The sequence below is a fragment of the Engystomops pustulosus genome, chromosome 4 (assembly GCF_040894005.1).
Source record: "Engystomops pustulosus chromosome 4, aEngPut4.maternal, whole genome shotgun sequence".
Taxonomy (NCBI): Eukaryota; Metazoa; Chordata; class Amphibia; order Anura; family Leptodactylidae; genus Engystomops; species Engystomops pustulosus.
The window spans coordinates 99,651,782-99,678,386 of NC_092414.1; the positions used below are offsets into that span (position 1 = coordinate 99,651,782).

Consider the following 26,605-nt stretch of genomic DNA (forward strand, 5'->3'; position numbering starts at 1 on the left):
AGGTCGGAGGAGAGAGTATTTAGGAGGGGCTGGAGGAGTGAGGAGCTGGCTGAAGGGAGGAGGGATGTTAGGATTTGAAACGCTACCCCCCTCTCCTGGACTCAGCTGAAGAATTTGGCATGTGGCAGGGAGCCAGGTAAAGTTTTATATTGTTTATTTCACAAACCATATAATGCAGAGCTTTTTAAAAAAAAAACATGTCAGGAATATACAGTACTGTGTCTTTGGGAACCTGTCCCCTGTTACATATAGGCCACTGATGTCAAGTTCCTTTTAAAAATTATGTAAATTCTTTAAAACTCTATCCAACAGCAAACAAACATTAGTCAAAAAGCAACACAGGTCAATAATGATGTCACACATTTCATGCTTCTTTCCTTCACAATGTCTAAATATTAGTTGTAAATGTTAAATTTGCCTCAGTGCGTAAGCCTTACAACCTCTACTATATGAAGATGAAATCTTAACAATTAATAATTAACAATTATTAATTATGGTCCTTGCACACATCCGATCTGACCACAGGTGAAAACAACATGTATATGTACACCTAACATTTAAGTAAAACATTTTTTATACTTTATTAAAAAGTGAACATTTGTCCCATAATCTCTAAGGAGTATTTATATGCCTTCACAATTGCTTCACAGCCATACAGTTGGACTTTTTCAACTGTAAGGATCTTTTACGGTTACAGGTTCACGGGTTCACCGCCTCCCTGGCTCTCTTTGCCCACAGCCCTTTCCATATGGATTCACCAAGATAACCCGGTTGGGTATTGTATCAACAGGGCGGGTAGTTTGGATCAGTGTTTCGTACCTTTCTACCTCAGCAAGCACTTGGCTTATATTATTACATGGTTTTTGTACCTTATGGTAGATTAAGCTAGGGAGTACGTGGTCATATTCTGACCCGGGGTAGCCTTGTACACCTTCCTGGTGTAACTTTAAGTGTTTTTAACCCCTTCCCGACATTTGACGTAATAGTACTGCATCGCGGGAGGTGCGTTCCCGCAAAATGCAGTACTATTACGTCAAGCTTCTGGCCCCGGCTCCTGAACGGAGCCGGGGCCAGAAGCTGCGGGTGTCGGCTATATGTTATAGCTGACACCCGCCTCTAACACCCGCGATCGGAGATTTCTCCGATCGCGGGTGTTAACCCCTAACACGCCGCGGTCGCGCTGCCCGCGGCGTGTCAGAGGCATTTAAACCTATTTCAATGCGAATCGGACCCCCCCGCGGCGCTTACCGGGGGGGTCCGCTCCTCCGATCGCAGCCCCGGGACTGCCGGTGCCCGGGGCTGCGCGATCCTCCTCTCGGTGCCGGGTCCGTGCCTCCTGGCAGGACCCGGCTGTAAGACACTGGGCATGCGCAGCATGCTCAGTGTCTTACATTACACAGTGCAATACATCTGTATTGCACTGTGTAACCTGTAAAAAAAAGCTTGAACAAGTGATCAGAAGATCACTTGTTCAAGCTTAGATGTCATTAACTGTAAAAAAAGGAAAAATAAATAAATAAAGGTTTTTTACAGTAAAAATAAATAATAAAAGAAAGTGAAAGTCCCCCCAAACACCACATTTCCCTTTACACAAGTAATAAAGTATAAAAAACACTAAATCACGAAAAAACCCCACTTATTTGGTATCGCCGCGTCCGTAACAATCTGTACAATAAATCCTAATCATAATTGGACACGCTCGATGAACGTGGTAAAAAAAAAAACCCAAAAACGTGCCAAAAATTAAAACTTTTTATCAAATTGCTTTACAAAAAATGTTCTAAAAAGTGATCCGAAAAAGTTACAAGCACCAAAATGATACCGATAAAAAGAGCAACTTGTCACGCAAAAAATAAGCTTACAACCAGCTCCGTAAACCAAAAAATACTATAATTATGCCACTATAAAAATGGCAATACTAAAACAAATGAAATTTTTTCTATTCTAGTTTTCCTTCAATAAAATTGGACAAATATAAATAAAACTATATAAATGAGGTATCACCGTAATCGTAGTGATCCGTAGAATAAAGATAATATATTATTGTTATGCTACAGTGAACAACCCCCCAAAAAAATGCTAAAAATCCAAAACAAGAATTGATGATTTTATTTTCCTCCACACGTAAAAAGTTAATAAAATTTCTTCAATAAGCTAAAAACCCACTAAAATTAAGGTTTTTTTTACAGTGCATCTCGTCTCGCAAAAAATAAGCCCTTATTTGTCTAAATTGCTTAAAAAAATAAATAAAGATTGTATAGCCTATTCCCAACGAGCGTTGTTATAGAACGGTGCGGCGGGTAGTGACTTTCCAACACCGGTCAGGGTAAGACGGCGGCTGTTCACTGATCGGGGTAAGACGGCGGCTGTTCCTGACAGCCATCCATCCTGCCCCATGGACCAGAAGGGTTACGTCCCCCCCACACACCCCCAGTTTATTATCGCTGCTATTGGCTCATCGATTCAGACAAGCCAATAGCAGCGAATTTACTTATGACGTCAGTAATACCGGTCACCATGTCTGTAGACACGGTGATCGGGGCAGAGTGGCGGCTGTTCCTGACAGCCACCAATTTTGCCTTGCGGTCCAGAGGGGTTTTGTTGCCCCCCTCTGTCCATGTTTGCCGCTATTTGCTGGTCGATATGGTCCAGCCAAAAGCAGCAATATTCGTCACAATGGGCATCGCTAGGGTGAATAAGAGCAACACTTGGCGATAATTTCCCTACGAAAAACCAAGATATGGTACAAAAGTGCTGGCCATGCACATTGTACAGATTACGCTGTACAACTCTTACGAGCTGTTCCAATGTGCAGGTCCTGCCGTATCATTTCTCTGTTTTCAAGAGGAAGATATTAGGAAACTAATATTGGGACAAGAAGGACAGGGCCCCAGTACCTCTGGTTTAGATGTTCCTGTGTTTTGCCAGGACAGCATTTTCCCGGTGAATTCTGCTGCTTCTAATGGTAGGACTCAATAAAGAGTCTGTTCCAAAAGAGAAGTTAGGATGGACACTACATACTACTAAGAGACCTGCGACACCTCCAGAGTGACAAAAGTTTAGTTGGTCCCCTGGTATATTCTACCTCCTTATACACTAGACATTCACAATTTACGCCCAACCTGTTGTGAATTAATTTCGGTAAAATGAATAATTGTAACAACTGTTATGTCCCGTTGCTCCCTATAACCCTCCATTATTTCATAAGGGGCGCCACATAACGGGCACTGAACTTTCCAGAAATAATTGCAATTTCCATCTTGGACTCCATTGCACATCATATTTGGAAACCACGTATATGTTCAAAATGCTCATTTCACCACGTGTATTACACTACACCACATATTACACCTTGCTATATTCCCCAAGGGGTGTACATTCAACAATTATGGTCACTTTTCGGGTTTTCCTCTGTTTTGGTACCACTACGGCTCTCCAAATGTATCCTGACACATGTGAAGGATTTCTTACAAATTTGGCCTCTAAAAGACAAACATCCCTCTTTTCCTCTACTGTGCGCCCATAAAGTATTTTATATGCACATGTGGGGTACTTCTACACTCGGGAGAAATAGTTTTACACCTTTTTTGGGGTTATTTAATATATTATCCCTTGTGGCTTACATAAATTAGGGGTAAAGTGACATTTATAGGAAAATTTTCACCTTTTTAATGATTCGGGCCTAATTGGATCATTCACCTGTAGGGGCAAATACATATATTACACATTGCAAAATTCTCTAAGGGGTGTGCATTCAAAGATTAGGGTCACTTTTCGGATTCTTATCTGTTTTATACCACTAGGGTTCTCCAAATGCATGTCAAACATTTCTGTCAAATTTGGCTTCTAAAAGGCAAACATTCCCCTTTCCTTTTACTGTGCGCCCATACAACATTTTATATACACATGTGGGGTACTTCTACACTCGAGAGAAATAGGTTTACACATTTTGGGGGGTTATTACATTTTTTTATCCCTTGTGGCTATATAAAATTAGGAGTAAAATGACCTTTATAAGAAAATGTTCACCTTTTATCTATTTAAGTCCTAATTAAATCAAACACCTTTACAGACAAATACACATATTACACCTTGCTAAATTCTCTAAGGGGTGTGCTTTCCAAAATGGTGACACTTGTTGGGGTTCCCCTCTGTTTTGGTACCACTACGGCTCTCTAAATGCATCCTGACACATGTAAAGGATGTCTGTCAAATTTGGCTTCTAAAAGGCCAACGCCCCTCTTTCCCTTCTGAGCTTCACTGCGTACCCATACAACATTTTATTTGCATGTGTGGGGCAATTTTATACTCGGGAGAAATGCTAGTACACATTTTTTGGGGTTGTTTCATCTTTAATGCCTTATGGGATACAAAAATTAGCTGTAAAAGTGACTTTTTTGGGAAAATGTTCACCTTTTTCCTTTTAGGGATCTAATTGAAGCAAACACCTGTAGGGGTAAATACACATATTACACCTTTCTGAATTCTCCAAAGGGTGAACTTTCCAAAATGGTGACACTTGTTGGGGTTCCCCTCTGTTTTGGTACCACTAGGGCTCTCCAAATGCATCCTGACACATGTAAAGGATGATTGTCAAATCTGGCTTCTAAAAGGCCAAAGCCCCTCTTTCCCTTCTGAGCCCTACTGTGCACCCATACAACACTTTATATGCAAAAGTGGTGCAGTTCTGTGCTTAGGAGAAATAGTTTTACACATTTATGGGGTTGTTTCATCTTTTATCCCTTGTGGCTTACAAAAATTTGGGGTAAAAGTGACTTTTTTGAGAAAATTTTCACCTTTTTTCCCTTTTGGGGCCTAATTGAATCAAACACCTGTTGGGGAAAATACACAAATTACAAGTTGCTAAACTCTCCAAGGGGTGTACTTTCCAAAATGGTGTCTCATGTTGGGGCTTTCCTCTGTTTTGGTACCACTATGGCTCTCCAAATGCATCCTGACACATGTAAACTTTTTCAGCCATATTTACCCTGCAAAAACGAAACAACGCTCTTTCCATTCCAAGTGCCCCCCTGTGCCCGTACAGCAGGGTACAGTGACAAAATGGGTGTTGGCATACTCAAGAGGAATTGCCCTCAACATTGTAAAATGCATTTTCCTTTTTAACCCATTGTGAAGGTGCAAATTTTAGTGTTCAATGAATCTATAGTAAGATAAAATTACATTTCTCTAATTTCACTTTCATTTATCTTTCACGCTCATGAAACGCTCAAAGGGTTAACAAAATTCCCAAAGGTTGTTTTGAATATTTTGAGGGGTGTAGTTTCTAAAATGGTGTCATTTGTGGGGGGTTTCTGTCATGTGGGCCTTATAAAGTCACTTCTAACTAAATTGACCCTCCAAAAGTAGATTTTGATGATTTTCGTGAAAATCTGAAAAATTGCACCTAAAGTTATAAGCCTCCTAACATCCAAAATAAAGGAAAAGATGTTTGAAAAATGATGCCAAGTTAAAGCAGACATATGGAAAATGTTAGTTATCAAGTTATTTTAGTGATATGACCAACTTTCCAAAAAGTAGAAAATTTTGAATTTGGAAAACATTGTTTTTTTCAAAATTTTTGCCAAATTTCCATTTATTTCATAAATAAATACTAAATATATTTATTAAATTTCTCAACCAGCATGAAGTACAATGTGTCACGAAAAAACAATCTCAAAATCAACTGGATATGTTAAAGCGTTCCAAAGTTATAACCACTTAAATAGACACATGTCAGATTTTAAAAAATGGTCCGTGTCAGGAAGGTGAAAAGTGGCTTCAGCGTTAAGGGGTTAATACCTTTGTGTCCTGTTTTTTGCTTATGTGTTCTATTTCATAATTAAAAATTGCATTATTTTTAAGTCCAACATACGCATCCATCTGTTTCTGTGTCTATATGGTCAATAGGATGAGGGGACTTCTCCACTAGTGGTTTACATTGGTAGTGTCTGTCCCTTTTTGTTGTTTATATTGATCTTTCACAATTAACCACCATTACTTTTCTAACTTGATTTTTTTTCCCGGGCAATTTATTTTTTTGCCATTCATGTCTCTGACACTTCTGAACCCTTGTACATAATATATCTATCAGGTGCAATTGTGTGCTAATACATCCTACTTCATTGTATCAGTGCACTACTGTATACATTTATGGAGTAAAATAATTTTGTAATAGGTGATTCCTTTACTTAGCAGTATACATTAAATTAACAGCTTAGTATTGATGAATAGCAACACTGGTTGTCCCTCATGTGACCAATAATTTATTCCAGAAGTGACTAAAACTTATGTTTCCAAGACTACATGCACACAGTGTAGTTTTTTGCCATGCACAAGCTGTTGTATCAACGGCTAGCATAAAACCCCATTCAGTTCAATGGGCTCACACACATGGCTGATGTGCCTGATTCCTGCCTATATTTCCATTGTCATCGGCACATGGCACAAAGACTGTGAGCAGAGAGTGCCCACATCTTATGGGTCCAAAACCAAACAGGTGACTTTTCACTGGTTCACATATTTAGGATTTTGTTATGCCAAAACTGGGTGTGTTTAGAGCTGATCTACAGCAGCCATGTAAAAAAAAACGCCTGAAGCAGGCCGCAGCTCATATCACATTCATTGGATGCAACGTATAACATAAAACCACCTGACCAAGTATTACAATATAATATTCGGACACTCATTTTGAGATACGTATAACCAAAAGGAAGGACACATCTGTATTGACACTTTCTTTGAAATCATGAAAAGAAAACATTCTTAGCCCACCCACAATCATAGAGGAGTCCCTAAAAAATTTGTGTGAGGCACAGGAGTTGCTGCACAAATGCCTCACCTGGACCTGTCTGAAAAGTTTCTTCTGAATACAAATCTGTGAGATCATCAGAATAAACCCGAACTCTATAAGATGTTCCAGGAGATAAACCCTTTAACACAAAGATGCTTCGAGTACCGTTTATAGTTTCCTCTTTCCAGTCTTCTTTGTCTAGAAGAATTTCAGACAACAACATAGGAATAACTTTTTTCAGTATCCATAGCAAGATAGTAGTTGCTTGTAGGTTCTGATCAATTCACTGAAGAAGCATGCAAGGAAACCTTTATGCCAGTTTACAGTTTGAATATATAGACACTCGGTAAATGTGAGGGGGGGTGCTAGGAGTCTTAGATTAGATGCACTCAATACACGTTTACATATGAACTGCAATTCACTGCGTATTTGCATTGGATGTCCAGATGAGAACTAGGGCTGGTAAGATTCTGTTTTGTGGCCCAACAGCTTCCAGCCTTTTCAGAAAAATACTACATTTTAAGCTTTTGTATGTACTACCAACTACATTAAAGGAGCTTTAAATGCCTCATTTCAAAGCCACAAAATAAGTTGTACCAGAAACATAAAATCTTTTCTGATGTATTCAAGACATACAAAAATGTAATGCCCACTTGTCACAGATCAAAAGATAACTAAAAAATAAATAACCAATGAAAAAGTAATAGGCTGAAAAGTTGTAAATAATAATACATAAAGTGACTCATCCAGTAGATTTTCCCAAAACATTTTGTGGTCTGAATCGAAATTGGCCAATCTCCTGGAGTCCTTTCCGAAATGACCTGGCTTTTCATTATGGTTGAGACAGAATTTCTGCCAAAACAAGGAGGCTTTCAAAAAGTAGCTGCCCTCCAGGGGTCTTGATTTAGCCTTGGGGGAACAGGCACCTTCATGGAGCTGGATACTTTTTATGCTGTTACAGCAAGGATGCCATCGTACAAAGCCCCAAACCTATTCCATTTCTAGTTTCAATCCCCTGCTCAGGGACTCTGAGCATGGACTTGGCAAAACAAATGGGTTGTTTCCAGGGGTCTGTGGCCAGGAGACTATACATTATACAACTTCCTGGAGCACTTTTGAGCATAGTCTGGCACCTAGTCCTAGTCTTGGCAGGAATTTAAACTTTTTTTGGCGTGGAGGGGTGGCAGCTGAAAAATTTATTATAGCCAGAATCTTGCCACAGTTTATAACATAATTCTATGTATACAATTCATCCATTCCATAACCTCTGATATATCTGTTGAACATTAAGGCTGGTGTACAATGCCCCTTGGCCTGAGAAATGGGGCAATCCAAACTTCCTGACAATTCATGGCACAAAAGTTCAGGGACTGGGAGGACTTTACCTGTTTCTCTAATAAAGTCCATGCTCAATCCATACTCCTGAAGACCGGGAGGTTGTGAAAGACCCAACTGACCTCCTGAAGGACTCTCTAACAGTTTTATCTAAAACTTTGATTTAGCACTAATCCAATATTCCTATTGATTGACTATTGGTACTGAGGTTCCGAGACCTGGAAGCTATGTTACCCATGACCGACCTCCAGGAGAATGGGAAGTTGTGTGTCTGGTAAACCACTGAATGTGGACAACATATTACAGAGCAGGGCAAGCTGTTAAATTCAAAATTAAATTAAATTAAGATGTAAGTAAAAAAGCAGTATAAAGGCTTTGTTCAAACTAGACTTTAAACCTTTAGACTCATATTGCATCAGATCATAAACTACACAACATCAAAACTACAGCTGAAAAAGACTTGGGGGTATCGGTGGGTTGTAAACTTAATTTTAGTGACCAGAGCCAGGCGGCTGCTGCTAAAGCCAATAAAATTATGGGATGTATCAAGAGAGGAATAGATTCTCATGATAAAGACATAGTTTTGCCCTTATACAAATCACTGGTCAGGCCACACATGGAAAATTGTGTACAGTTTTGGGCACCAGTGTTAAAAAAGGACATAGTAGAACTGGAACGGGTGCAGAGGAGAGCAACCAGGATTATTAGGGGAATGGGGGGACTAGAATACAATGACAGATTACTAAACTTGGGGTTATTCCATTTAGAAAAAAGATGGCTGAGGGGAGACCTCATTACAATGTACAAATACCTGAACGGACAGTACAAGGATCTCTCCAAAGATCTTTTTATACCTAGGCCTGTGGCCAGGACAAGGGGGCATCCTCTACGCCTAGAGGAGAGGCGATTCTACCATCAACATAGACAGGGATACTTTACTGCAGGAGGTTGTTACGGCAGAATCTCTGTACATGTTCAAGAGAAGCCGGGATTCCTTTCTGGAAAGTAACAATATCATGGGTTATGGGGAAAAAACATTTGTTTAATTCTTAAAAGTTGGACTTGAAGCACTTGCATATTTTTCCAGCCTTATATACTATTATGAAAATTCCTCAACACAAGTTTTGCGAAATGTAGGTTTTTTGGGGCATCAGTGATATTTTATTTACTCTATTCTTTTGATCTGTGACAACTCAGCATAGAATTTAGCATATAAATCAATATATTCGAAAATATGTTGTTGTTTTTTTTTGTTTTTGACTCCTTTATGTTCTATTGAACTTAATATTTGGCAATGGTGTTTCAGTCACTGGTGATTGTATTTTAAGGAAACCACCCCAGCAATACGATTAGTTTGAGAATATTTTTTATATTATTGTAATATTTTGGGCAGAATTCATTATAGAAATAATAGACAAAGAGATTATTTTCATTAGCTTGTGTTCCTCTTTATCCTTAGACATCACTTATTGGATCATATAAATTTCCATACAACATGGTATTACCCTATTAATTACTTTTACTTTAAGGGGTTCTCCATAAATCTACATGTATAGTTTACTGAAATGGGTTCTTACTCAATTCTACATATTTAACAAAGAGCTTGGCATCTACGTTCTCAAAATTCCAGAGGACAGTAGCTGATGTTTCCGCAGCAGTGATATTCTTGATCAGTGGAATAACTGGCTGAGCTAAATGTTGAGTGAGAAGAAGAGAATTAATCTTTAACCAACATTTCTAAATTGATGACATGCATCTCTACTTAGTGCTCAATTTCTGGAGATGGAAATAGATCTATTGGAATCATTTGTATTTGGTCCTTTAGGTTATTGGAATAAAAAGGTTATCGGCATTGGGTGATTGTAAAACTAGGGAAACCCAGCAGACTGTTTTGCGGTAACATTAAATCAAATGAAAAATGTTATAAAGATTTTAAAACATCTTTGTCAAGCTTTAAAGTGAACCTGTCACTATGAAATGCAGTGTAGGCTACAGGCATTATAGAGCAAGAGCAGCTAAACATATTTTTGCAAGAAAAGATTTAGTATCAATTTGGATTCACATTTAAATATCTGATTTTTCTATGCTTAAGTGTCAAGAAAGTGGATCTACAAGTGATTAACATCTTCATGCACTCATGCACGGATGTAGTTAAGGTTGTCAATCATGGGGCCACCTTCATAGAAACAGAAGAGACACAAATGTACAGCTAGGTCTATTAATATTTGGACACTGACAACATTTTTCTAATTTTGCTTCTGTACATTAATACCATGAACAAAACAATTCAGATGCAAGCACCACATCTCAAACCAACTCCAGGTCCTTTATCCGCTTAAGGCCAATTGCAAACAAACAAGTGCTTTCCCGGGCCTGTGCGTGCTCAGGGGTGAGCAATCCCCTAAAACGAAAGCTGAAAGTCTGGACTTTATGTCAATGTCCATTATATAACAATGAATTGAATATATTTCAGTAAACGGGCTAAAAAAAACCTGTGTGTCAGTGTCCAAATATTTCTGGACCTAACTGTAGATAATAAAACATATACTGAATCAGACTATATATCATCCTTCCTGCAGATTATACTGCATGTTAGTGGTGACAGGTTTGGCCTATAGAAAGGAGTGGGGGCAGATCTATTCATATGAAGGACACATTATCCCCATGTTATAAGGTCTACTAGTTTATTTTTTCTTTTATTTTTTAGCACAATCTATGAAATATAAACTTAATGGGGCAGATTTATCAAGCAGTCTGAAAGTCAGAATATTTCCAGTTGCCCATGGCAACCAATCACAGCTCAGCTTTCATTTCACCAGTGCTCATGAATATTTTAAAGCTGAGCTGTGATTGGTTGCCATGGGCAACTGGAAATATTCTGACTTTCAGACTGCTTGATAAATCTGCCCCACTATCTCCAAAAATCAAGTCTTGTATCTATCATGTGCTGCATGCATACGTCAAGCTAGGATACATCAATAACATACAATATTCTGTATTATTAAAAAATATGTTTTGGCATAATGTCTTTTCTTTCTAGAGTCTTATTTTATATAGGAGTAGTCACTTTACCAAGAATAGTTTCCTAATAATTCTAACTATCAGTGCTTAGTAATAATCAGGGTTAACCTGCATGCAACCATGTACAACAAAGGATTATGAAACTGATTAATAAATTGTGACATGTTCTATGACAGGCTGTGTTCAGGAGAAATTTTTTTGCAGTCAGTGTTGTGCTCTGTGGGAAAATAACAACCTACTATTCTAAAGTGTCACAGGTATACTGTAAAATATATTCATCAATAAAGAGGGTGGGGGTTCTATGTATATAAGTTAATTAATACTGCAGAGGCGCAGTGTGGAGTTGTTCTCCAAAGAGTTTAGATATCTGTTCTGCAAATCTAGCCACAAGAAGTTGTTACAGAGTTCTGTATTAGATGGACAACAATCATCAACTGTGTGTTACTAGATTATACTGTCGCCTGTGTTTGATTAGTTACAAGGAAACCTTCTAAAACTTGTAAAAACTTTCTGCCTTACAAATTTGGCATGGTGAGCGATGTCATGAGTTATTCATATTGTCAGTAAATACTGATTGCAATATTTGGATTGCAGTAAATACTGGTAACTTTATTGGATAACACCTTATCTGTTTACATATAAGTGACCAAGCATGATACTTGTGTCCCCCTACACACTGTTATGTAATGCTAAGCTTACAACTGTACCACATTTAGGGGCGTAACTAAGAGAGGCAGGTCCCAACTCACATGTTGCAACATCTACACGCTCATACAACATTTTTACACTTATACACATACATACAGTTATACACTCATGCACACAAATGTATACACTTTTTCACATATACATACATTTAAACATTCATGTATGCACTTGTACACAGTATATACTCATGATATTTAGACATACACACATGCAGTATTTGTTCATCTTATACACATATACAGTAAATACCCATCACTATATATGCACATGTACATAGTATAAACACAACATATACATACATACAACATAAACACATACATACAGTATATGTATGCCATATATACATACATACAGTACCATATACATACATAACATACACCATACACCATATAAAAACACATCCAGTATATACACAAACATCCAGTAACAAAGGATATACACATCACATATACACATTCTTACAGCATATACAGACATAAATACAGTATATAGACTCTTACAGCATATACAGACACACATAGAGCATTCACAAACCATATAGAGCAGATACAGATCCATTTACACACAGCATATACACCTCAGATATACAAACACATACAGCATAAATATATCACATATTAACAAATATAGAGCATATACACATAACATAACATTTACACATCCATACATGTATACACTCACACACACAATGTGCTGCATAATATGCATATAATAGTGCACATCCTCCATTCTTTAGAATGCCAGGTCCCTTGGCCAGGGCCCCTGACACTCTGAACCCATAGCAGCTGCTATAGCTACCCCTTTTGTTACGCCCCTGACCTCATTGTATCTTTCTTGTATTTTGGCCTTCTTTATTTCAATGCATTGTACTGTGTATCAGTAAAATCTGTTACCATTCTTTTCTGCTCTTCTACCTTTGACATTAAGTCTACATACTGCTGTGAATTTGAAGAGACAGGGAGCAAGTGCTACTAGAGATGAATTTGAAGGCCAATACATGCTTCTGGAAATATCCCTGTCTGATCCATGTCACTTAATGTTCATACTATATTTACCACATAAAAATACAGATATCACATGCTCAGATGTCTAAATGTTATATTTTAACACTGTTCTGGAGTTTACATCCCAATGTTAATATATAAAGTTGAATCCACCAAAGGGGAAATTTTTCTCTTTGGACACAAGGGTAAGAATGGCTATAGACATCACATTCATGTTAGCTGCTAGTTACAGCAGAGGCAGATGACCATCTGAATGGCAGTCTACCAACTTTCCCCAATACCTGAAGTCAGGGGGGGAAAACGATTGGATATGCTGAATTTCAATATTTCAAATTTCCTCTCCATTGTTCTCTGAGGAGATCCCTTGCATCAGAGGTGGCTGGCAGGCGTTTTCTTTTCTTTCCCCATGGGGCATACCAACATGTAGTGGCCCTTTTGTAACTAGGGGTCGTCTGTAGGTCAGGTGTTCTTAAGTAGGGGACCGCCTGTATTTTAGAAACTGTTCAGGAAGGACTTATCAGCATAACTGAATTCCATTTAGTGGATTTAACTTTTCCATTGGTAATACTGTACTTGGCATGCATACTATCTGCAGAACTAGCGCATTTCTACAATAGAATCTACCACACAAGAAGAAGAATAAGTCAAGACAATACCCCTGAAGTGCGTTGGATGGACAGTGTACATAACAGTGGAAGTGGCAAAATAGGAATCTGAGGTTTATCCAGCACCAGCATGGAAAATAGAGAGAGAAGCAGAGAGAGAAATGCACTTTATCAGACTTGTTACTGTCAATGACATCACACGCTTACCTGTTAATATACATATCCATGCAATTCATGCTTAGTCAGTGAGCTAAAGTGTTACAAAGCTGTGAAGTGAATTATAGCAGCTGCTATAGAGGCATCTAGTCATGCATCACACATTGTTCAGATAATGTCTCAAATGTGAACGACTAGTGAATTGTTACCATGTTTGACACCTTTCATTGCTCACTGAATCTTTATTCATAGTTATACCATGAAATACAAAATGATGAATGAAATAAAATACACACTACGCTTACCTGTCGAATGTGAGTATACCTCGAAAGCAATATGTGTGGAGGTGTATGCAGGCATGCATGGTAAATGGATTGTTCTGTATGTTCTTATATATATAGAAGGATACCAAATAATACAATTCACAACATATAGTATATACCATTAAAACAGTTTACTTTTTTCTCATATGTAGACATAATCCAGGAATATATAGGTAAAAGGAAGACGAAGCGGCACTCACCGGTGGCGTGCAGAAAATCCTTTATTAGCGGTGTGTACAAAGGCAGAACGGGGCCTGGCGACGGGCCGTTTCGCGCTAATCTAGCGCATCATCAAGCCGAATCAAGCCTGGGTCATTCGGCTTGATGATGCGCTAGATTAGCGCGAAACGGCCCGTCGCCAGGCCCCGTTCTGCCTTTGTACACACCGCTAATAAAGGATTTTCTGCACGCCACCGGTGAGTGCCGCTTCGTCTTCCTTTTACCTATCAATTTATGTTGCTATACTACTTCAGCTGAGCACCACCTATCAGACTGTGCTATTAGGCTCACCTCACCTGCCAGGACCCTCACCCGTGGAGACCGGAGAAGGAGTGTTTGGTCGTATGGTGCCGGGACACTGTGCTCTTTTTACATTAATAATCCAGGAATATATACAGAAATATTGAGACCACTTTAAATTTTTCCCTCTTTTTTTCATTGCAGCCAATTGGTAAGATCAAAACAGGTTTTTTTTGCTCATTAATATACACACTGTACGCCAACTTAACAGAAAAAAATAGAAATATAGATATTTTTGTTATGTTATTAAACATCACATTGTCATAAGTATTCAGACCCTTTGCTGTGGCACTCATATTTACCCATATATACTCGAGTATAAGCCGAGACCCCTAATTTTAACACAAAAAACTGGAAAAACCCATTGACTCAAGTATAAGCTGAGGGTGGAAAGTGCATTGGTCACAGCCCCCAGTATATAGCCTTCCAGACCCTGAAGTATACAGCCTGCCAGCTCCTGTAGTATATAGCCTGCCAGCCTCTGTAGTATATAGCCTGCCAGCCCCTGTAGTATATAAGTTGCCAGTCCCCTGTAGTATATAGCCTGCCAGCCCCTGTAGTATATAGCCAGCCAGCCCCCTGTAGTATATAGCCTGCCAGCCCCCTGTAGTATATAGCCTGCCAGCCCCCTGTAGTATAAAGCCTGCCAGCCCCTGTAGTATATAGCCTGCCAGCCCCTGTAGTATATAGCCTGCCAGCCCACTGTAGTATAAAACCTGCCACAACCGGTAATATATAGCCTGCAGCCCCCCGAGTATATAGCCTGTATCCCCTGTAGTATATGGACAGCCAGCCCCCTGTAGTATATAGCCTTTCAGCCCCTGTAGTATATAGCCTGTCAGCCCCTGTAGTATATAGCCAGCCAGCCTCTGTAGTATACAGCCTTCAAGCCCCTTGTAGAATATATACATTTTTTTCTGTCAAGGGGTGCAGAGCGTACATTAATGAGCAAAAATAGAGAACTTTTTTGATCTTACCAATTTGATGCAATGAAACAAAGATTGAAAAATGTAAAGGCGTCTGAATACTTTCCGTTACCACTGTATTCCCTGTCCTATACAGCTCATCTGTCAGCTTTGCTGTATGTATAGGCAAAGGACATTATAGAATTAGGGAGTGAATGGCAGCTACTGTACAGTAGGAGTTTTAGTTAGGTAGGATGGCAACACTAGACCTGCTTTTCAAAAAGTTTCCAGCAAGAGCTAGACCACAAGTCAGCATGCCCACAATGTTTCAGAGACCTCCCCTTTCTCATGCTTGATGTCCCTGAAATATTGCTGGCAAGTTGACTCGTGGTCTAGGTTCAAAGTCAGGTCTCTTGCTACTTGTATTTGTTGGAAACGTTTTGAAAAGTCTTGGATGCATTACATGGATGTTGTCTCTATTCCCGGATTATGTTGACATATGACATTGACATATGACATTGATGAAGTCATATATGGTGTATATATGGTGTGAATTGTATTCCTTGGAACTGTTGCCATGTGTGGAGTTGGGAGGAATCTCCTCCAACACACATTTTTCAAATACTTAAAGGGAACTTGTCACCATGATGGCCATTTTTCACAATGTACAGGTTCCCAAAAGGGCACTACATAAAGATTCCACATGTGTTTTTGCCATTTTGGAACCATATAGTTTTGTTACAATTCTTTACAGCAGCTTACCTGGCTTCCTTCCAGAATCGACTGGTAAGTCCGGGGGAGGAGGGATGCCTGGTTCATGCTCATAAGCTCCATATCCTCCTTCTCCCTCAATTGCTCTGTCAAGCTCCTTGTCTTCTTGTCTCAATGCGCATGACAAGCTCACCCTGCAAGCAAAGGAAATGCTTGCTGCGGGGAGCTGACGTTAGCGGGTGCGAGTGAGACGGGAGGACTGGAGTATGTGGGCACAGACAAGGGATCCAGGAGCCTACAGCAGTTTAAATTTGAAATCCACTTCTTTCCACAGGACACACCAGGTGATTCTGGCAGGGAGCCAGGTAATCTACTATAAAGGATTGTAACAAAACTGTATTTTTCTAAAATATAACAAAATCCTCTATGGAATCTTCATGCAATGGCCTTTGGGAACTTGTCGTTTGTGAAAAATGGGCATGGTGGTGACAAGTTCTTTTTAAAAATTGGATTGATTACTGCTTGTTTACTACTTATACATGTATGGTACTGATTATTCATGCCAATATGGTTACAGTGCCTGCTATTGGAAATACTATGGAGAAAAGTTTCATAAGTATAAAACAAATACATAATGCACCATAATTACTCGCAATAAAAGATGAGAACCAGCAGACAAAAAATGAGCACACATACGCCATGTCAAATTGTAGTGCTAACAAAGTACTCCAGTGTAGTATTCACACTAGACCAGAGCTCCTCCACCTTTTTCTTTAAGAACCTCACAAGTTAAAACTTGAGGATGCCCAATCCCTTCATGTGCTTAAAACATAACTAAAATGTTGTCAACATTTTATAAATGTATGGTGCAGATAACAAAGGTAAACTTTGTGATATACTTTATTAAAGAAATATATCTCTAGGTCCTTCTTTTTCCACTGCCTTTCTTCCTTATTTAAACTGTTTATATAACTCTGCCACATCTCTCTGTACACCACTGACAGCTGATCAGATAAGAACCTGATAATGTTCACTTTTTACTGTCTCTGGATAGTCTTATTCCTGATCAAGCAAGATATACTCTAGGTATGGAAAGAGTTAAGCATTAGCCTCCTTATCTGTCTGAGGGGGCAGAGCTCTCAATGCTTTCAGATGTGCTGCTAAAAGAGCAGAAACAATGATGATTTTTACATAATGATGTTTATTACAAAGCTCAATAAAAATTATCATCTTCTGAACCCATTTTATTATTATGAGCTGTGAGCTTTCCAGAAGGCCATTTATTGGAAAGCAAAGTTCTTAATTACATTCAGAAAAGAAAAATAACACATTTTGTAATTTGATGTTATTAAAAAAAACCAAGTGTTTCAGAGATATATTTATAGCCTGTCTCCGTTAGTTCTTCTTATGTGTAATTCAGTTTCCCATGTATACAAACATAAACTCATCCTAACTGGTTGCACAGGTTTTCCTCCCAGGTCCCACCGGTCACCCCACAGCAGCAGCAGCTCTAGCAGACCGATTGGGGGCAATGGGGTGGAATCTCCTCCCATATTCATTATCTGGGGAAACCTTCATTATCACCACCAGTGGGCCCTGTGATCCCATACCTCAACCTTCGTAGGTATTGCTAGCCCTGCAGCACCACGGGGGGCCAATGTCCTCCATCAGCAGATCTGCCTGAAAGCTGAGGAGCTCCCCTTAGTGTGTCCGCAAAAGGTAAACCCTGCACTCCCCTGACACCAGTATGGGGGATACAGTGGATCACTTGCATCTATCATGTATCTAGTAGAGCCTTTAGGGAAAAAGGTAACAATATACAAGGCTAGAAGTAGTCATTTGTACAAACAAGCCATCACACCACACTGTGTCCTGTGCTCACCTGCAAACATTGTTTTTTGGGGCACAGAAAGAAAGTCCTGTGCTTAGTCTACAAGAGATTTCCATGTGTGAAGCCTTTTTTCCCCCCATGCAGAATAACAGAATAACATAATTGCTTTATTATTATTTTAGACAGGTGTATATAGTAAGCCTAGTATTAGGGTAAGTGGGTCCCATGGAAATCGGGGTAAGCAGGGCTGCACCAAGTATGCCCACACACCCAGAATCTTATACTGAGCTGATGTGGGGATAGGTTCGAAAGCAGCAAAAAACTGAGCAAAATTGCAAAGTAAGCGGTTAAAAGTTATCTTTATCATCATAGAATCACTAGGGGATTAAAATTTGAGGACTTTCTTTTGTGGGCAAACCGCTCTAAGTAATAAATAATTGCATTCCCATGAAATGATAATTCTGGATAATCTTATTGTTACTAGTTGGGTGTGTTACTATCTTATCAGCGCAGAATCTTCAGGGACACAACCTAACACCCAGTTGGTTTGCCTACTTGTTGTGCGACCTATGCCTTCTAACTACAAATGTGTAAACTACATGCACTCTTTATATAACCTATGAATTTGTGACATTCACAGTGAATATTACAAACCACTGTAGTCTCACGTCTTTTATGCTGGGAATTGAGGAAGCTTGCTCTATGGAATGTACGTATTCACAAAGGCTCTACATAATAGATCTGTAATTTCTGTCTCTTCATTGTCAGCTGAGCTATACGTATATAGAAAATCCTGTAGTGTTTGCAAAGGGAAACTCTATTCACTGAATTTCATCTTATTTAATTAGCAAATTATCTTGTAATCCTAATATCCTGGTAAACATTAACCATTAATCACAGTAATTTCTTTATGTAGGAGTTTCCTCCTGCCCACCAGGCGCTGTTTTCATCATGTACCTAATTAATCACAGGTGACTTGGCATCTGTGCGGCAGACTATTCTGCCAAGACAATATTTCTATACCAAGCTATGAAGATTTCCCATTTTAACATTGAATGCCTTAGTAAGCAGATTCTCTTGTGCATGTGCTGCCATCTGGTGGTCAATATGAAATATGCCAAATTATATGCCACATAATCACCATATGCAGTCTGATCTGGTAAAGGCACACATAAAGGAATTGCTACAGAATTTACCTCAAATATCTTATAGTATCTAATATATTTTTATGAATCTGCAAAGCTTGAAATGTGCATGGTGATCTGCAGCAGCTTAGTGATATGCTGCATAAATCCACAGCAGAAAGCCATTTCTCAGATACAGAAGTCTTATACAGCTATCTGTCTTCTACAATAATTATCATCTATTAATTTTTCTTTTCATTTCACTCTGAATAAAAAAAAACATTTACCAGAACTGGATATAAATGAACATCCCAATATGCTGTTATGTCCAGTTGACCATGTGAGCACAAAAGCTTCCCAGTTCCTGATCTAACAACTGCTGACAGTGAAAACACTAAACATGGCCATTTAACCCCTTAGATGTTGTGGTATCTCACAGTGGTATCTAAACCGAAAACAGGGGACTCCTTCAGCTTGTCCACCGGCAAAGCTAATTGGAATTACCTATTCATAATTGGTTGACAATTTCAATATTTACATAACCAATATAACTTCAGTTTCTACCAGATGTCAAAAGCCTTTTTATACACCGAAAACGATGTTCGTATCTTGGTCTTGTGTCATGAATTCTGTCACCCTTGACCCTAACAGCAAAAGTTCCTATTTTTGCTACATACATCGGTGCCACTGACATGTGCTGTATTATTTATCAGGCACAGTCATATTAGGGGGAATTCATCAAGACCGGCGTTTTGAATGCCAGTCTTAAAATTTCCCCCGCTGATGGTCCTGCGCCCATATCCCCTAAGGGTGAAGACACACATGGCGTTTCTAGGCCGTTTTTGGGCCCTTTTTAGTTAGAGCGTTTTCAGATCGTTAAAAACGATTTTTGACAGGTTTGAGCAATTATCTTAATTCAAACTGGTCAAAAACGCATGCGTTCCCACTTTGGCCATTTGGGTGCAGGTGGAGGGCAGGCTGGAGTGTGAATGCTACTGTTATTGTAGTCTCCGCCAGAAAAGCCAGTTCAGACTGGTTCAACCTGTCTGAACTGGCAGAGTTTGCGCCTATGTTAACTAAGGCCAGAGCCTCTTAGGTTGAAGACACACATGGCGTTTTTAGGCCGTTTTTAGTTAGTGCGTTTTCAGATAGTTAAAAACGCATGCGTTAAAAAACGCATGCGTTTTTGACCAGTTTGAATTAAGATAATTGCTCAAACCTGTCAAAAACGCATGCATTTTCAAAAAACGCATGCATTTTTTAACGCATGCGTTTTTAACGATCTGAAAACTAAAAACGGCCTAAAAACGCCATGTGTGTCTTCACCCTAAGAGGCTCTGGCCTTAGTTAACATAGGCGGAAACTCTGCCAGTTCAGACCGGTTGAACCAGTCTGAACTGGCTTTTCCAGCGGAGACTACAATAACAGTAGCATTCACGCTCCAGCCTGCCCTCCACCTGCACCCAAATGGCCAAAGTGGGAAAAAGCTAACCATGGCGGGAAGTTGTAGATTCATGTGCCTTCTCTGCCAGAAAACTGTAGGAGAAGGCATAGCTTAGCTAACTTTTGAACAGTATGTAATAATATCAATAACATTATTTTTAGGCTAAAAACTAAGTTTTCAAATATTTTTAAATTGCCCCTGGTACAACCTTATGCCTAATAAATGTGACACAATATAAATGTACCACCTTAAATCTACATTGGAGTTAAAATACACCCAGTCCAGGATTGATATATTGATATGGGTGATGTTCCGATGTATCGGATCCAGCGATCAGCTAATAACAACAGCCATGGATTCCAGAACAGAGAAGATGGGAGAGAGCTGCATCAACCAATTACAACCACTACACGATGAATGGGGCTGTCTGCTTCCACCAATCTGATGTTGAAGACTTATGCTAAGCATTTGTCAACAATATCCTTATCATGGATACTCCCTTTAAATTATACACATTTAGTAAACATTGTGATAGCCTTGCTCTTAAGTGTAAGAATCCAGGGTCCACTATCTGTAAAATTAAGGTGTAGCATGAATGGAACCATTAGGGTAGGAAATACAACAGTTTTTCTATAGTCAATAATGTATTTGCAAAATGTCCTACAATCTTGGGAAGCACATACATGGTAGTGGGAAAAAAAAATAAGGAAAGCTTAATAAATCTGCATTTTCTACAGAAAAAAGGTCACCATAAAATCATCCTCAAATGCTATAATCCAACCAAGACACTTCTAAGTCAAGAACTCTATAGCACAATAAATTTCATCACCATCTGTAAAAGCGGCCTCTTTTAGTGGAATGCTGATCCACTTAGCATTTTGATGGAAAGCTTTTACAAATGTAGAAAAGCATGCAACATAACATTTTACCTTTGCCTGCACCCACAGCAGGTGGGCGGACACCAGCTTTAAATGGAAACAGAGGACACTAAATCAATGACATGTAGGATAGGATGTACATAGAACTCTCTAATGGAAAAAGACATTACGGTATGTGTGCAGTGTGTTCATAAACTAAAATAGTTTTTGTAAGAAAACTTTAAAAACAATGGGCAAATGTTTTTCTTTTTTTTAGCCCAGAAGTCTCCATTACATGCACCAGTTTAGAAAAATCTAAAACTGATAAATATAAGAATTATTATTATTATTATCGGCTAGAAAATACATAATGTATGAATTGCAAGTGCAAACTGTTTCTTTCTGAGACTGCTTTGTAGCAATCCCGAGAAGCTGCAGTATCATTGTGGTAGTATAGTAAAATAATATGATAAGAATAAGGCCAAAGAGTAGGTCTTTACAGGTACATACCCATCTTACCTTCATCCATAGCAGTTATTGCTTCCTGAGTACTTTGACTTCCAGGTCCCACAGCAGTATGGGCATAAAAGTAAAACTTGTATCTTGTATTCTGAACTAAATTTGCAAGAATATAACTTGTTTCGTTTGGAAGGATTGTGATTTCAACTGGTGGGCTCAATTCATGAGTAGCATTTACTGGAATAGAAAGAAAACTCATATCACATCTTGCAACTCATAAAACACATATTCAAAACCAATGTACACAACTTACTTGACTGGTACTTTAAAGTATATTGAGTCAGCACCCCATTCGGATGTGCCGGTGGGCTCCATGTTAGTGTTAACGAATCAGGAGTTCGATGTGAGATATGCAAAAATGCCACACTGGGAACTGTGGAGAAATAAATGGGTTACCATAAAATATTGCCTATGGCCTGATGCACACAAATGTCATATGCTCTTGGCCCGCAAACAGTGGGATTGTGATCCATTGTTTACTGCCACGAAGGAAAAGGCTGCCCAATGCCACAAATTCAGGTAGGCATAGGACCTGTTGTATAATTTGCATCTCAGGCAGTCGGCTTATACACAGCACAGTGAAAAATGGCCACATGCATAAGCCCATAGAAAGACATGGGGACGGCTGCATTAATAAGGCCTATTTGGGATATAACATTTAATACGAATTTGATTCATATGACTTATATCAGAAAATGGGCTGCTTATGATAACAACTAGAGATGAGCGAGCACTAAAATGCTCGAGTGCTCGTTACTCGGGTCAAACTTTTCCCGATGCTCGAGTGCTCGTATCGAATAAAAATCCCCATTGAAGTCAATGGGAGACTCGAGCATTTTTCACTGAAAGAACACATTGAAAGAACACTAAAGAATAACACATTACAGATGTTTGCAGATGTTTTCACTGAAAGAACACATTGAAAGAACACTAAAGAATAACACATTGCAGATGTTTGCAGATGTTTTCACTGAAAGAACACATTGAAAGAACACAGTGAAGAGCACATTGCAGATGTTCCGTACATCTGCTAACTTATCGGAAGACACACGCGCCGAACGGTGTTCTTCAAAATAGTATATGAAGAACAATATGTGTGAAGAACACATTGCAGATGTTTCCATACATTTGCAATGTGTTCTTCACACATAATGTTCTTCACATACTATTGTGAAGAACACCGTTCGGCACGCGTGTCTTCGGCTAAATTAGCAGATGTTCAGAACATCTGCAATGTGTTCTTCACTGTGTTCTTTCACTGTGTTCTTCACTTAAATGATCCTGTGTTCACTGTGTTCACTGTTTTAATTGTATTCTTCACTGTTCTTCACTGTCTTTTCTTAATTAAATGCTCGATCTCGAACAGGGGAAATACTCGTCCGAGCAACAAGCCATTCCGAGTACGCTAATACTAGAACGATCATCAAGCACGGACGAGTATACTCGCTCATCTCTAATAACAACACAAAACTAAAACTACTACTGCTTCTAAAGATATCAATATTAATGCAAGCATCAGAAAATGAACAATACCCATGGAGAAAAGAACTATTAAATAGAACCATTGTCCAGTATCCATAATATATTTTACTTTTAGATGTTAATAGTCAAAGGATCCGGGCTTTTATTTCAGAATTATTTTAATTGTACATATTCTACAGTGACAGATAAGCTCTTTCTTCTTACTATCCTGATCTGAAACCACTGGGGGAAAGGAATTAAACTTTCAAAGATTATAAAACATTTGAGGTTCAAACTCCGGCTCACACTGCAGGCATCAGAAGTGGATGTTATCTTCCATGTTTTCCAAAGTTTTCGTTCTACAATTGCTTTCTGTGCTACTTGTTTCACACACAAATCCCTCAGCACATTTTTAATACACTTACCTCCTTCTGGGGTTTCAAAGTATTTATCTTTACTGGAAGGACCCTCCCCCTTGCCGTTGACCACTCTAACATTGAGAAAGTAGTTGGTGTTGGGCTGCAACCCAGGAAGCATGCCATGTGTTTTGTTTCCGTTAAATGGTAGCATCCATTTTTCTATGTGCCTTCTATTTCGGTTGGTAATGTTCTGTGCCTTCCAGTAGTAGACCTATAATATATACATGAAAAAGATTTTATATTTACTGGGAAAGAATACGGGGGATGGTGGACGAATGGGGTTAGGTAAAGAATGGTGTCATGAGGGTTTTCTCTTTTTTTCCCCTCCCTTGGCACAGTGTGTACTTTGGGTTGGGTTTTTGGGGACTTTAAAGAGTATGATAAAGGGTAAGAATAGTCAGGATTTTGCAAAAATTAAAAAGATAAGACATTAACAAGGGAAAGGTCCACTTAGATGGTAATGAATTATACGTAAAGTTGTCTCTAAACAATCTGACTTTTTGTATGCTTGGTTGAATTGTGAACTGACTGTTCCAATGTATATATTTGCTTTTTTTATATTTTCTGAAAATAATAAAATTGTTAAATAAAAAAAAAATATATTATTATTTATACTGTTGATATTTATTTATATATTACGTACAATATATGTTAAACTGCACCAAAGCAGATCAAGGAACTTTATAAATGTAAAGAAGAAAAAGACAGCATTACACACAGATATGGAAGTTTGTAACATAGCCCTGATTATATGCTGCAGTTTGATCATATCCCACGAAGTTATAGGAAAATATCTTATTGAAGCTTTCTGAAATGGTTTATTTAAAGTGTAACCAAGCTAAATCATATAAATAACGCACAAGATAATAATAAACTTTATAATATATTAATATACTTTTCTAAAGAAAAAAAATGTTTTTCCCAGTTTTTTTTTTCCTTTTTGCATTGTAGAGTGTTTCTAAATAAGCTGTTTTTCCTGTATTCATACTCACAGCAGATTTTATAAAATTTCTATTGTCTTCACATTTAACAGTCACTGGATAGACTTGTCTCTCTTCGGAACTGTATTATCAAGTAAGATATTTTCTGGGTATGGAAAGAGTTAAGCTTAAGACCCATGTCCTTATCCATCTAAGCTTACATATACACTGCTCACTAAAGGAGAAGAAAGGAGCAAAAAATATGGAACACAGAAGTGTTTTTTCCTTAACAAACTATGATAACCTCACTGTTTACTTCTATAGTATTTTTTATGATTTTCATTTTGCCTGTATCTATTCTACACACCTTGAGGAGTACTTATAGGAAATCTACCATCAAAATCAAGCATGATAAACAAACTCAAGGCTCGGTGACTGTGGTAATCTTCTTATATTTGTTATCCATGGCCTCTTTACTTTTAAAATCAACTTTTAACATTATTCTAAGCCAGAAGTGCTATGGGTGGCCAGGGGGGGGAACTGGCAATTTACTTTACTGTGAAGTTCCCCGGCTGGCCAGCAGGTCTTTCGGGGGAACATCACAAATCACAATCCCAAACAAAGTGTAGTAGTAGTTCTGTCTTCGCAAGATCTACCTCTCCTCCGGCAGTGGGTGCATATATATGCTCATCCTTTATTATCACAGGTGGGTTCATTATACTCTAGTATCTAGTATCTCATTAGCCCTTACTTTATAGAAGTACCTTGTAAATTCTACTGGCATTACCCCTTAAGAAAGACCTGTAGTGGTTTAAATGTGCATTGGGGTGAAACGCCAGGTAGCCCTGCTGTTGTTTACGCTGGTTGCATGCATGGGACATACTACCTCGCTTGTTCCCATATGTCTCACCTAGTACAAAAAATGTTATGATTCATTTTATTGTATGTATTTAATAAAGATTATCTTATTAGTATTCAAAAATTGCCATTGGCTTTTATTTTCATTTGTTCAGGTTTGTGTATTGTTAAAAACAAGAGTGTACATTTAGACTGACTCATAGCATAGATTTGTGTTTGTTTATGCACTTCACAAATCTGTCACATCCTCTTTGCTCTGCGAGAGGCTCCTGGACCCACTCTGTCTTTGATATTGTAGGAGCAGCTCATAGTGTGACTGTATATAGGGAGCAGGATGCCCTCATCGCTTGACTCTGCAGACACTGAGCTGTATCCTGAACTGCTCATCACTGCTCCCTCAAGCATTTCAGTGCCCGACATGGAGAGAAGACAGCCACAGGCCACACATGCTCAACAAGATCAGCTAAAGCTTGGCTGGAGCAGCAGAAAAGGTAGGGGCTTCTTTACAAGGGGGGGGGGGCACTGAGGACAGCCATGCCCAGTGCCCTAAGTGATATCACTAACTATTAGATATATAATAGCTGTAGCTCCCTGGGATAGTAAATAATTGCTCTAAGCTAAAACAAAATAGAATGGGTTAACAAAATTTATTTTATTTGTATCTATCTCTCTCTCTCTCTCTCTCTGTAGTTGAACGTTTCTGTCTCTGAGTGTCTCTGTCTGTGTATACCTGTCTCTGCCTCCGACTGTCTCTGCCTCCGACTGTCTCTGCCTCCGACTGTCTCTGACGTCTCTGACCATCTCTGTCTGTCTCTGACTGTGTCTGTCTGTCTATGTCTGTGACTGTCTCGAGGTTTCTCAAACTGTCTCTGATTGTCTCGGTCACTGTTTGTCTCCGACTGTCTTTGACACTGTCTCCGACTGCCTCTGGTTTTCTGTATGTCTCTGACTGTGATTGAGCTTCTAACTGTCACAGCAGCAGCAGACAATGGCTCCTGTATATGATGGTTAATAAGTGGATTTTGGAAAGCGTGGGGTTAAAATGTTGGCCAAAACTTAGTCTATGATGTTCCGTGAGTCACAGAGAGTGACTGT

The 26,605-nt window shown here is 38.9% G+C and overlaps 1 protein-coding gene across 21 annotated transcripts in view; it reads right to left on the reverse strand.

Annotated features, from left to right (window-relative positions):
- NRCAM (neuronal cell adhesion molecule) overlaps positions 1-26,605 on the reverse strand; it is a 141,349-nt gene that overhangs the window by 6,834 nt on the left and 107,910 nt on the right. For 7 of the 21 annotated variants that reach the window (XM_072146892.1, XM_072146905.1, XM_072146888.1 and 4 more), the window contains 7 exons: positions 23,739-23,943; positions 22,106-22,225; positions 21,844-22,029; positions 21,406-21,441; positions 13,515-13,571; positions 9,703-9,816; positions 6,839-6,988 (listed from right to left, as the gene is read on the reverse strand). In XM_072146892.1, the coding sequence (XP_072002993.1) occupies positions 6,839-6,988; positions 9,703-9,816; positions 13,515-13,571; positions 21,406-21,441; positions 21,844-22,029; positions 22,106-22,225; positions 23,739-23,943 (868 nt within the window). The remainder of the gene's footprint in view (positions 1-6,838; positions 6,989-9,702; positions 9,817-13,514; positions 13,572-21,405; positions 21,442-21,843; positions 22,030-22,105; positions 22,226-23,738; positions 23,944-26,605) is intronic. The other 14 variants (XM_072146901.1, XM_072146885.1, XM_072146902.1 and 11 more) reach the window with 7 other exon arrangements.